Source organism: Stegodyphus dumicola, chromosome 5 (genome assembly GCF_044657685.1).
Source record: "Stegodyphus dumicola isolate Sdum_Otavi_A_Nest chromosome 5, ASM4465768v1".
In the NCBI taxonomy this organism is placed as follows: domain Eukaryota; kingdom Metazoa; phylum Arthropoda; class Arachnida; order Araneae; family Eresidae; genus Stegodyphus; species Stegodyphus dumicola.
Window position 1 is genome coordinate 201,519,501 of NC_140772.1, and position 13,833 is coordinate 201,533,333.

General features: G+C 29.8%; 1 protein-coding gene across 7 annotated transcripts in view; it reads left to right on the forward strand.

Moving 5' to 3' along the window:
- LOC118189810 (cell adhesion molecule Dscam1-like) overlaps window positions 1–13,833 on the forward strand; it is a 451,139-nt gene that overhangs the window by 407,867 nt on the left and 29,439 nt on the right. For 6 of the 7 annotated variants that reach the window (XR_015041386.1, XM_085817549.1, XM_085817550.1 and 3 more), the window contains one exon: window positions 10,656–10,851. Coding sequence is in view for 6 of the 7 variants with exons in the window: in XM_085817549.1 (XP_085673675.1) it covers window positions 10,656–10,851 (196 nt within the window). In the remaining variant the exon portion in view is untranslated. The remainder of the gene's footprint in view (window positions 1–10,655; window positions 10,852–13,833) is intronic. The other variant, XM_085817551.1, reaches the window with a different exon arrangement.

Here is a 13,833-nt window from a genome sequence, read left to right on the forward strand (position 1 = left end):
ACCCTGTGGAAAACCTAGCTTTTCTATTCAATCTTTGCTAATCACACGACAAAAAAAAAAAAAAAAAAAAAAAAGTAGGAAAAAGATATCCTTATTATGATGGGGCGATGGACTAAGTATGCGAATTTTTTAAATTAATTTTATATTGCATTTAAAAATGAAAATAATTTATACAAAAATTTCATAACATCCATTTGGCGCCCCCTAAATGCTGCGCCCAGGGACAGACGTCCCCCCTTGCCCACCTAACTACGCCACTGCATATATAGATAATGCAGATTTATATTTTTTAATAAATTGCAGTAATGTTAAAACTTGAAAAAGATTTAGTATTTTTTCCAAAAGAAATGAAAATATAACTCTGTAATATGAAATGTCACTAAATACTGAATGGATATGTGAGTGTGATTCACCATAGAAAAATAGTTGAAATGTAAATAAACATGGCGGCCTTCTAAATATCCTCCTTTTCAAATCTGTAGGAAATAAAGTACTGGAGCGAAAATCTTTTCTGTTTCAAATCTATTATGAAATCATTAAAAAAAAAATGTAAAACATTGTACAGTGAGCGATTTTTTAAAAATTATATAACATTTTTTAAAACAATATTTTTTATTTTATGAATCTGATTAATATTTCTAGATAATTATTCAAAAACGTTTTTTATATCTTGCATTTTTATTTGGCTCCTAAAACTTGCACTTAAGCATGTTAGGAGAATTTACACTCAATCAAAGGTGCCATTTTATTGCTCTAGATGAGCGGTGGGACAAGTGGTATCCCACTGTATCACAAACTACCTTAAAGGTTTACCTTTTTTTTTCATGAAATAGCATAGTATTAGGGGCTAATTATCTATGTGTTATTTTTTCCCCCAAAATTTTTTTTATGCACCAAACCTCAAAGGGTTCATGTGAGTGAGTTACATAACCATGATTTCAACCTGAAGGAAACTGTGGCAGTGCAAAGAAAGATTTTGAAGGTTTTATAACTGAATATGACTTTCGTTATCAATGTTATTATGTCTCTAGGAAAAACCACTTTCCTGGAAGTTAACAGTGAAGACATGGATGGATTAGTAGGAAAACATAAGAAAGATATGAACAAGAAGCAACTTAAATACACTCAGAAGCAGCAACAAAAAGAAAAAATATCTTTAGAGGAAGAAGAAGAAAGAGAAAATGAACCTAATTTCATTCATCCATGAAATTTATGCAAAATAGGGATAAGATGCTAAATTTTATGCATTGCTATCACTCTGATAATGCAACAGCAGGCTAAATTAGAGCATTTTCAATGACAATGCCATGTCTCACTTTAAAAAATTTTTAATATACTGGCAAGAAACTACAGTAAACAGTTTGAGCAAACCAGAAACCAGGTGAGTTTCAAGCAAAGTCAGTTTATGCTAAGAAACAAAGAAAAGATAAAAAAGAATATGCTCTAGAGACATTGTTTTTATGGAAGAGAATTCTCATTCAAAGTGTCTTTCTCATTTTCACTTAAGTTGTCTACTCTCCTTCATAATAGTAAAGCAAAATTAAATTAAATTTTCGTTTGTTTAATACTATGTTTACTCTTCCCTTAGATTAACTCTTTGATGCGCGGTGGTCGTGCCTTGAAACCACCATTTTTCGAATTTTTTTCCTCCTCTTTTTTCTGAAATTTTTTACTGAAAATAAATTGATTACTGATCTTTTACCTCTAAATAACATAAAATGACTGCAGAATCGTGCATGTTTTAGGTATTAATACTTCAAATCGGATGTCTTTTAAAATTCGTTTTCAATGAGACAAAATAACTTCCTTTTATTAATATAAACAACTTTAAATTTCAAAAGTTATTCATCGCACATCATGATTTCTATCATAAACAATAAATAATTGCAATAATTAAACTGCATATATAAAAAAATACCTCTATATGTATGGCATTTGCTATGTGGTTTCAGGGCGTGACCACTGCCCCACTAAAGCATTGTGTCACAATGCTCACAGTCCTCTAGAGTTGCTTTTCAAATAGGAATGTTTATTTTTACTTGGATATAGATAAGGGGCTTTGAAACCACAGATTTATTTTATTACCAAACAATACATGCCACTGTCCAGTAAAAATGTCTTTCTTTTCCAGAGACTTTTCTCTGACCTCAACACACTTGCTCCCCAAGCTAGTATTGGGATTTTATAAATAATTTCCTGTGGTTTAAATTTAATGTAAATATACTTTGCTATAATTAAAAATAGAAATCGAGTAAAAGTTTTATTTAAATTAAAAATATTTTCTGAATATTTGGGGAGGAAAGAAGAATAAAATAAGTATGACTGGAAAACGAACAATCCCTAGAAAGCCAAAAAGACCAAGCGCCCCCCCCCCCACCATTAACATAAAAAACCACAAATTTCATGTGCTAGATGAAAAGAAGTTAAATAACATTGGACATGCACCAGTGAAATTTAGATCCAGGCAGTGTACATTTTGTAGCACAAGGGAGAAACCTCATGGAACAAGATACATGTACGAAACATGCAATGTGGGTCTATGCATGTACCAAAAAGACAAAACATGCTTTGAACAGTGTCCCAAAAAAATTTGTTCTTTGAAATTAAGAAAAAAGCACTGAGTTTTTTTTATCCTAATTTTACTGAATTTTTTAATCCATTTATCCAAATGTCCTTATTATGTAGGTACTTACATTTTCACTGCTATAGAAAAATTACATAAATATTCATTTTTAAATTTTTCTGACGATTTACTATGTAAAATAATGTAAAAAAATTATATATAATGCAATTCTTGCATACATTTTTTTTTTTTTTTTAAAATTTGTAAATTTCGTCATATATTGGAAACGTGCACGGAAAAAGGTAAGTTTTTTTTCCTACTACCTCAGTAAGTTTCAAAGTCCTAGACGCATGGTGGTTTCACAGTGCGACCACCACCCATAGAACAATGGGTAAGAGTAGATTTTTTTAAATTCATATATTATTTGTCTCTTGGATCATGATATTCAATTTCTAGAGTTTTTAGTTAAAAAAATTATAAAAATAATATCGCATGTGTCAAAGGGTTAAACGATTTCTGCTGATTTTGTGTTATGAACTTATGCATTATATACTATTGTATGATTATTGGTCCAGGAACAAATTAATCCATAGTACATTAATTTCTATGGGGAAAACAGTTTCAGTTTATGAATATTTCAGATGATGCTCAGTCTTCAGGAAAAAATTAGATTCTTGAACTAAGGTTTCACTGTATTTCCTTGAACCTGAATTTTATGAAGATTCTAGAAAAGTTGGAAAAGAAATCATGCACTTAACTGTGCTTTTTTATTATTATTTAAATGCGTCATAAAAAAAGGGTTAAACTATGAAACATTTTAAAGAGTAATATCAATGACATAAACTCCCCAAAGTCCACTCTCCTCCCAAAAATCTTTAACAAATGTACCACTAGTAAAATTTAAAGGATTATTGAAAAATCTATAATGCTGAAGGAAGAATATGTGACATAACTTATGTTTTAGAACCATTTATTTTTAACTTCTTACCCAAACAGTCTGTTGAATCAAGATAATTGATTGTTAGAAGTTTCAAGCATAATTTACTATAAAAGAGTAACTGTTTGATCTAAAGTGCAAATTTAAACTCTCTGTTTGTTATAGAGATAGGGAGAAAATATAGGCACGCTTAAGGTTCACTGAACAATTAAAAGTCTGCTAACTAGAAAATGGTTTCATGACCAAAAACCATGATATGAGAAAATCAGATTTAAAAAAAAAAAATTATATCTTTTTTTTTTTTTTTTTACATTATCTTATTAAAGGGTTTCTACACATTGATGGTTTTCAGAATAATTAAACCTTTACTTAGATGACACTGAGAATTATAATAAATATTTTTACATTTAAATTAATATACAGTCAAAAGTCGTTAATTCGGACACCCATAATCTGGAATGATCTATAATCCGGACCTCAAAGCTACAAACTTTCTGCGCATGCGTCACACGGCTGCGAATTTGTGTGTGCGCAAAATACGTTTACGAATGTGCGTTTAATGTATAACGGACGGTATAAGCTCTAATTATCTATTTCAGTTAATGTTGATGATTGCGTTGTTCCTTAATCTTCGAATTGGATCCGGCTTATTATTTTTTGCAGACTGTTAGAGCAATTTTATAAAAGTAAGCTTGAACTTTCGATTATGTCAAATAGAATTTCCGATTTATATTTACTAATATGTAACGGATCTACAAAGCGAAAGTATGTTTTGGAGTCCATTAAACAAAAAGTGGAATTGCTGTAAAAAATGGATAAAGGCATATCCTTTTGTTTATCTAAACTTTAACGTTTGTTTATCTAAACTTTGTTTATCTTTAACGCCGTGGCGGGCGTGCAATGAATTGGAAGTTGATCTGTCAGCACTACCCTTATCTTCAGGTTAGATGTTTTTATTTTATTTGGCTTATAATTGCTTACTAAATGTAGTATTTCATTTCGATATACTCCGTCTTTGATATGATTTAAATCAAATGCCTCATCATTATAATTCGCTTCCGATAGCGAAGAAAGTGACAGAGGTTATTGAAAACGAAAAAATTTCGATTGACAAATTAGTCGGTATTCTCGACAGAGCAATTATAGGACTTGAACAGCGGAACTTTGTAACTGAATAAGAAATTATGCATGTTTATAGAATTAAAGACAATGTATTATCACATAAAAAACGAAGCAACTTAAACAACTTACATTGAAAGAAATGTTTAATAAAGTAAACAAATAAATATTAAGCTTTTTTTTTGTAAATTTTGATACACTTTAGATCATAATTTTTCTTTATTTTGTAAATTACGGTTTCATATTTTTAATTTTATAATTTCTTTATGCCATTTTACCAGATTTAAACTGATGGTCTATAATCCGGGAAAATCGATAACCCGGAATCGCCGAAGTCCCGACGAGTCCGGATTAACGACTTTTGACTGTAGTAATAATTAGAGATAATATAAATAGTACATAATTTCATTAATTAGCAACATGAAATACTGGGTAAGTCAAAATGAATATAACGATTACATACGGCTATAGTTATTTATTGAAAACAAATTTATCATTTATCTTTAAGATTAACACATAATGTAGAGGGAACTTCAAAATTTTGTATACATGTGTCGTAGATCTTCTATGTGACTTCTCTTGGTCACACAGACAGCATCTAGGTGGTTGTCCATTTCATGCCATATATTCTGAAGCATTTGTTCAGTCACCGATGCAAGCACATTACAAATGCGTACTTTGAGTTCTTCGGTTGTTTTGGGCATGGGAGGCACAAACATCCTGTCTTTCACATACCCCCCCCCATAGAAAGAAATTTTGTAGTTTTGTCTACATTCTATGCTACTCTTATGGATAAATTATTTTCCATTAAATAGTTATAGCCATTTGTAACTGCTATATCCATTTTGACTTACCCTGTACTATGAAATATCTTCATCTTTTTGACATTAGTAACAAACTCATGTATACCTATATATTACTCCCTCCCTTCCCCAGAAAAACACTTTTGTAATTTTATTTCTGTATAAATAAAGCATGCAGAATAAATATAACCACAGGAATGGCACTTATACAGTGAAACCTTGGGTCAGAAATGTCTCTCACTTCATGAACAATTTAGTTCATGAATAAATTATTTTTTAAAAACATGCCTTGTGAGATGAATGGCATCTCAAATTAGGAACAAGCAAGTAAGCAACACATTATTTTCAAAAATATTTTAAGTGATTTTATTAAGTTTATTAAACTTTGAATTTTACTTAATTAAAACTCAAGGTTTCTGGAAACATCTTTTTAATATTTTCTAATGTTGAATTTCTCATTTCAAAGCCTGGCAGCAAAGACCTTAAATTCAACCTTCATGAAATTATGGCCATATTAGGTTGCAGACAGAAACTCTGAGCACTTTTAACTCTCTCTCTCTCTCTCTTTTTTTTTTTTTTTTTTTTTTTTAATCTATCTCACTGTAGGCAAAATTATGTATTGGGAAGTTAACAATCAAAACGGAAAAGTCCAAAAAGAACCTTTAAAATAAGCTCAACAAGAAAGAACAACAAAATTTCAGGGCAGCAACAAAAAGCAGTTTTGGAAGAAATATTTGCAGAAGTGGAAAAAATAAAAATTATCATAATTATCCTATCCATGACATTTGTGTGCAATGGGATAAGAGACAAAGCTGTCATCTGATGATACATTCCTGACAAAGCAACAGCAAGCTTCAGTTTAAACCTTTTTAGTGTCAATGGCATATCAGACTTTAAAAACATTTTAAAATGTAGAACAACAACAAATCACATCAGGCAAATTTTGAGTGAAGCAAAGGGTCAGCAATTCTCAAGCAGAATTGAGTGGCACTTAGAGACAAAGAAACAATAAAAGAATATGCCTCCTAAAGATAGTGATCTGATATTCGTACAGAAGGAAATTTTGTTTTCAGATAATAACTTCTTCCTCATCATTTTTCGCATATGCCATCCATTTTTCCTCATATTAAAATCAAATTAAGCTTTTTTTCTATATTATATGTTTAATGTTGTGTCTATCCTCTTTGCTTCAATCATTTCCATTGGTTTTGGCTTATGAACTTGTGCACAATGTACTCTTGTAAATTTTCAGTTAGCAATCATCTGTAGTCCAGGAATGAATTAATCTCTTTTGCATCAATTCCTATACAGTAAATGGTTTCAGTTGATGAACAATCTTCAGTAATGAATTAAGTCTTTGAACTAAGGTTTCACTATATTTGTAATCTACATAACTTTTTTTAAAGCAGCTCTTTGCATTACGTCTGCATTATTGCCATTTGCATTCAAAACAAAAGAAAACTTTCTTTAAACAAAGAAAAAAAGTTTGGGAGCTATTTAAACCCCTAATTTATTTCTAAACTTTTTTTTTTGGGGGGGGAGCGTAAAAAGACATTTTACATTCTTCAAAAGCAGAAAACATTCTATCCCTGTTGATGAAGACTGTGCTTAACATTTCAATCATATCCAGTTCTCTTTCTCTTCTGAAAAACTCATTTCTGTTACTCAAGCTTGCCAAGTGACTTGACTGTCTCATTTTTTTAAAGCATTCAGCAGAAAGAGGGGAGCATGAATTATAAATTTCAGTGTTATGTGGAATAAAAGAGTTTCTGCATATTTATTTTTTACTAACATTTTTGGGATAAAATATATGCTAAGTATGTCATGAATAGTGTTTTGTTCATATTGTGTTTTAAATAATTTTATGCGTGTTTTATCAAGATTTTTTAAGCTGTTTTCAATAGCTTTTCAAACTTTAATTCTTCAAGAATGCTGCAATTATATTTCCAAATTTTATTCAAAGTAACTGAAATTAGCTTCATACAAAATAAGCATCTACAGCATTTCATTTGACTACCATATTAAGAACTTTTGACTGAATGTTCTTTGCTGTTGCATCTGCCCCACAATTTTACAGGAAAACTGTCCATTTCTTTATAAAGCTTTTAGGAGAGTTGCATGCTGAGTTTCAATGCACTTCAAATTGTATATTTAAAACAATTTATTGAATTTGGGTCTGACAAGTGGGTGATTTCACAAATATTTTAAGATTTGAATAACATACTCAGTAATATTGGGTATATTTAAACCTTTGGAGAATAAATCATGTGTATGTGCTCAGCAGCCTTGAGATATGAGCTGAATTTTTTTTAAAATTCTTTTATCTTTTATCATGTTCTGCAGTACCTATTATACAGCTATGAATTTTATGTTTAAATTTGTTCCCAATTTTTTTAATGTGGTAAATAGCAAGGATAAGTAAATTTTCACTTGTATGTGTTGCTAATGTATAAATAGTTTAAACTAAATATGTAGTTCTGTCCATTGTGCAAATATATACACAGATTGTTTGTTGATGCAAATATTAAACCATTTGTTTAGCATCATACATACATACTGTTTGATCAACTAAAGTACTGCATTTCTTTACTTCAGATATACGATTTTGATAATTTACCGCTTAAATCACTTTTAGATGGTAACTAATATCTAGAACAGAATATCTGAGTTTGTAAAATAAGAATTTTTTACATTATGTGAAGTAATACTTTTGTAGTGCCAAAAGTGTAATTACTTTTTGATCTGCTTTAGATTTTTTTGAGAAGAGGCTGTTTTCTACAACATTTTTACCTAGATTATACACCATGTATTTTGAATTAATGCACTTATCATCAGATTTATACTTAAGCCTCGACAGACATGAAAGTTAATGTTTCTTTTTAAATTTTTTTGAGAAAATGCTGTTTTCTACAACATTTTTACCTAGATTATACACCATGTATTTTGAATTAATGCACTTATCATCAGATTTATACTTAAGCCTCAACAGACATGAAAGTTAATGTTTCTTTTTAAATATTTTAAAAAGTTTTAGTACTTTAAAAAGCTTCTATTTTATGTATTCAGTAATTAAATTCTTTTTAAAAGCATTTCCGATTTTCTCGAGTTTTGATTTTAATACATTTCCTGTAATTAACTGAGAAAATTCCTGATTTTAATCATCTGATTTAAGTTATCTTCAGTAAAAATTATTGACACCGTACAAAAAATAAAAATAGATATTAACTAAATTAATATAAAATAATAAAATTTCTAATATTTGATTTTTAGAGGATCAGATATGAAGTATATCTATTTGAATTGATTCTTTTCTCTGTAATTGTAGCATTTCAAGATTTCACGATGAAAAATATTTGATGCAGATTTTGTGGAAAAATCCTAAATAGGAATTTCATAAAAATATCAAGCTTTTTTTTTTCATTTATTATTTTGAATTTATATTTATTATTTGTCCAGAAAATTTGTAGTGATGATTATTTATTGGAAAAGTATACACAAACATTTCATTGCATTGATTCATATTAGATTTATACATCTGTGAATAATCTTTTTTATACATAAATAGAGTCATCTTTCTTTTTTATATATAAATAGAGTCATCTGGAAAGTTCTGTGATCATTTAAATTAAACTTGCTTTCTTCTACTTATTATGTTACTGGTGATAAGGAGTGATTTGATTTAAGTAGATGTGTTAACAGTCTTTTCTGCTCATCTTGCATAATTCTAGCATGTGTTGTAGCATATTTTTTTTTTTTTTTTTCAAATACAGTGCTAAGAATGGAGAATCCTAGAGTTCATTTTTGTCATATTATGGTCTTTTATTAAAAAAAAAAAAAAAAAAAAAAGTAGGCTACTAAGACAGCTTGTAAACTTTGTGCTGTACATGAACAAAGTGCTGTTTCTGATGACAACATTCAAAGGTATTTTGAGAAATTCACTTGTTAGTCATTGTGGTTTGAAAGTTTAATTAAAGTTAATTTCAGTCTTGATGATAATATCAGCTCTGAGCTACCATCTTCTGTAAGCAAGGACTTCCTCATTCTAGCTTGTGTTGGGGCATATTTTTTTTTTTTTTAATTCTATGTTTAGAATAGAGGATCCCAAATTATTTTCATCATTTTATGTTCTTTTATTTCAAAAAATGAAAGTAGCTAAGACTGCTTGTATTATATATGGGCAAAGTGCTGTTTCTGATGATAAATTTCAAAGATATTTTGTAAAGAGTGTTAGTTGTTGCGATTTGAGAAGTTTAATTGAAGTTAATTTCATATTCAAAGATGATACCAGCTGTGGACAACCATCCTCAAAAGGACATATTAAAAGAAATGACAAAGGACATATTAAAAGAAATTATAACTGAACATCAATGTTATACAGTTCCAGAACTATCAGACAGACTAAATATTCTGATAATGATGATACTATCATTTGAAGAAGATTGGGTATGTAAGCTCTTTAAATGTATCCTATTTTGAAAGAGCAGAATATGCTGGCTTGAGTTTCAGCATTTTATTCCCCCTCCCTGAAAATAAATAAAGAAGCTCTTTTTTTTTATTACTGGAGATGAGAAGTGGATATTAAAAAAAATCACAGGTAAGTGAAATGAACCTCTTTTAGTAACAGAGAGCAGGGCTGCATCCAAAAAAGTAATGTTTTGTATATCGTGGGACTAAAAAAGAATTATGTATTATGAATCAGTGCCACAAAATTATGCAATACATTTCGAATGCTCAAATGAGAGTTTAAAAGCAGAAATTGGAGAAAAGTGCACAAAATTGACTAATAATTAAAGTGACTTCCAGCATGTCAGCATTTGGTCGATATTTACATGAATTATCAGATATTGAATATGGGTGGGATGTTCTGTGTCATCCCCCATATTCACCAGAACCAGACCTTGTCCTCTCAGATTTTCATCTCTTTAGGTCACTTCAGAATTTTTTGAATGGGGAGTTCATTTCTTTGGAGACTGTCAAATGGCACCTTGGAAACTTCTTTACAAATAAACTTAATAACTCTTTTTAAAAAAGGAATTTTGCAGCTGCTGGAGAGGTGGCAAAAAGTCATGTAATAAAATAGTGCTTTGTGATTCAATAAACTTTTTTTTGGGGGGGGGGGTTGTTTTCGTACTACTTCATTTGTATTTTTCCAATATAGTATGTAAATGTTATGATCCAATATATATACATTTTATGCTTAAAAAAGTTCAAGTATTTGTTTTAATTTATTCAGCAGGTGCTTCAGTGCAAAACACAGATTCCAGCACATCAGATGAAGCAACTCCTGTTAATACTCCTCATCAAGCCAGAATTATTCCTACAGGGTTTGGGGCCTTGCCCAGGGATAGAGGTCGGACATCTTGGGGAGGGCAGAAAGGTCGAAGTCAGTCTGGTGCCAAGAAATCAAGTTCCAAAGGAATTAAGAAAGGGTAAGTTTATTTTCCTTATATGCTAAACTGCATAATTAATACATTTATCAAAGACATTAACTTTCTACATTAAAGAAGCATTTCAAAAGTAAGTTTATTATAAGTGCTATTATTCGAACATTTACTTGGACATAATACATTATACACTCTTTTCCATGAGGTGGGGCTTTATTTTCTCATATAGTCACCATGATGACTAAAACCTTTGTCTAAATGTGATATAAAAATTTTCAATACCAGTCTCATAAAATGTGGTGTACTGGGCACTAGATCATTGTCTACCATTACTATGAGATCTACGAGTGTCAGGTTCAGATACATTTTGCTTCTGAAATAATTCGTTTATTCCTGTTATACTCTGTATAATAATTAAATTTTAAAAAATGACATTTTTAGATATTTATTAAGCACGAAACATAACTAATAATGATACTCAAAGGTCAAGTTATACTGCACATTTTTAAAGTAACTTATTATTAATTATCTCTTATTGTAATTTTCATATTATTATTAATACAATAAGGGTAGAATTTATGTTGAACTTTAGTCCAAGGTCTAATAAGCTGAATTTCAGTTTAGTATATATATATATATATATATATAAAAAAAAAAAAAAAAAAAAAAATCAAAGAAGGAAGCAATTTTGCAAAATACTATGTTTTCAAAGTATGTTAAAATGTTTAAAAAAAAACTTTCCTAAATTAAATATTAAATAGGCTTACCAAATATATGTAATTATGCAATAATTAAATTTACTAAATAACGGAGTTTATAATCTGTAATATTGTTTCAGTTCATTGTATATTACTTTATGAATACATAACAATACTACTACATAAATTCTCAAGAAAGTACAAGAAATGCAGGCTTCTCCCAAAAACTTTAGCATGCCCTATATGTATCTATAGATTTAAAAAGAGTATTTTATAATGTTTATCATTATTTTGTATAACTCAAGGAAAATATCTGAAATTGTGCCAATTTCTGCCCTCCTTTTAAATCAGGAATGGATTCTTTATTAATTAGTCCATTATAATTTAAAAATCCAAAGTTGGATAACTGTAAGAATTAGTGAAGGGTTTAAGAAATCCAGCATTCTTCCTTTATTAAAGGTATTTTCATTTAAATCACAGCTTTTCAGACACTCTGAAAGCATTAACAGTTATGAGCCTGTCCTTCAAAAAATATTGTATACTTTCCTTTTTGTTCAATATTAGGCTTTTTTTTCCTCCTCAGTATACCAAACATAGTTTTTTAATATCATTTCACCAAATTAATTTTGTTGATAAGTATAAACTTCATTTAGATCAAATAAATGTTAACTTCTATTTGCATTTTGGTAGTTTAGGATCAATATTTTCAAAGAAATTTCTTCTTAATGTATGCAATAATATAAAGCAAAAGGCTTAGTTACATTTGCATTGCTCAAATCTAGCATTTCCGCTTTTTTTTTTTTTTTTTTAAGCAAACATAAAGAACTATTTGTGCATTTATAGTTGAATATATCTTTAAACATTTGCATTACTCACTTTTATAGTAATTGTTGAGAAAGGCATAAAGTATAATGGAATGGATATTAATTAATTCCAAGTAATCATTATTCTTATTGTAAAATTAGTTACACTCAGATGACTGAAAGATCCATGATTGCTGAAATTGTAAAAAATACTATTTGTGCTTCAAAATAAATTCAAAGTTTCTGTGTCATTTATAAAAAGGTACAAATATCTTATGCAGAATAGACCTTCCTAATAAATATTGGTCTTTTAGTGGCCTAAACAAGTAAAATTAGTATGGATCCTAACTGTGTTGCTCAATGAAATAGAACTATTTGTAGAAGAATTCACAGTTTTCTGATATTTAATAAAGATGTAAGTAAGGTTCCTTAACCCTCAGCTGGAGGGGCTGGCATATGGTACAATTTTAGAGGGGCGGCATATGAAGTACGCCAGGTCATTTTTCGAGCCTCTGCTTCATGTTTGAAACTATTTAATCTTATACATGGCATTAATAAGGTGATTCATCATAATAAAAATGATATAAGAAAAAGAATAACAGAAAAATAGCAATAAAGATGGAAATTACAAATTTGTAATTAATTCAAAAAATTGAATGCAATTTAAAGTTTTATAGTATTCTGTATTATTTTCTGTATGAAAATTATAAGATAATAAATCAAATTTACAAATTATAAATATTCCAAAAAGAAAAGTTCGGTAAGTAATAAATTTCACATATGAAAAACCTTTTGCTACTTTAATCCTCTTCAGATTGTCCCTGTTCACTGCAGCAGGGTTTGCAAAGTTGTACTGTCATGCCCAGATGATTTTTGCAGGTAAACTTAGAACACTCAGAACATTTTATGGTAATGTAATTATTCTTCATTCTACCACACTCAGTGCAGCATCCTTTGATCTTTTTTGCAGGTGGTTCCTCGTCTTTTTCGGCCATCTTGTCCGCTTCTGTTGTTACCAGCCTTCTAATAATAGCTTTGAATGCGACAGGAGAAACGGCATTTTCAGACGATTCTGAAGATGTTGTTTCATCAAAGATGTAGCTAGATTTTTCAAAAAAATATCTTCTAAACTTAATGGTTGGATCAGGTTTGGCGAAGTTCAAGAGCACTTGCGAATTTATGCCCACTACGTTTAGCAGTGCAAAAAATATTGCCATTGTCTTCATTCTACCGTACTCAGTGCAGCGTCGTTTGATCTTTTTTGCAGGTGGTTCATCGTCCCTTTTGGCCATCTTGTCCGCTTCTGTTGTTACCAGCCTTCTAATAATAGCTTTGGAATGCAACAGGAGAAACAGCATTTTCAGACGATTCTGAAGATGTGGTTTCATCAAAGATGTAGCTAGATTTTTCAAAAATTATCTTCTAAACTTGATGGTTGCATCAGGTTTGGTGAAGTTCAAGAGCACTTGCGAATTTATGCCCGCTACGTTTAGCAGTGCAAAAAATATTGCCATTGTCTACCTCTT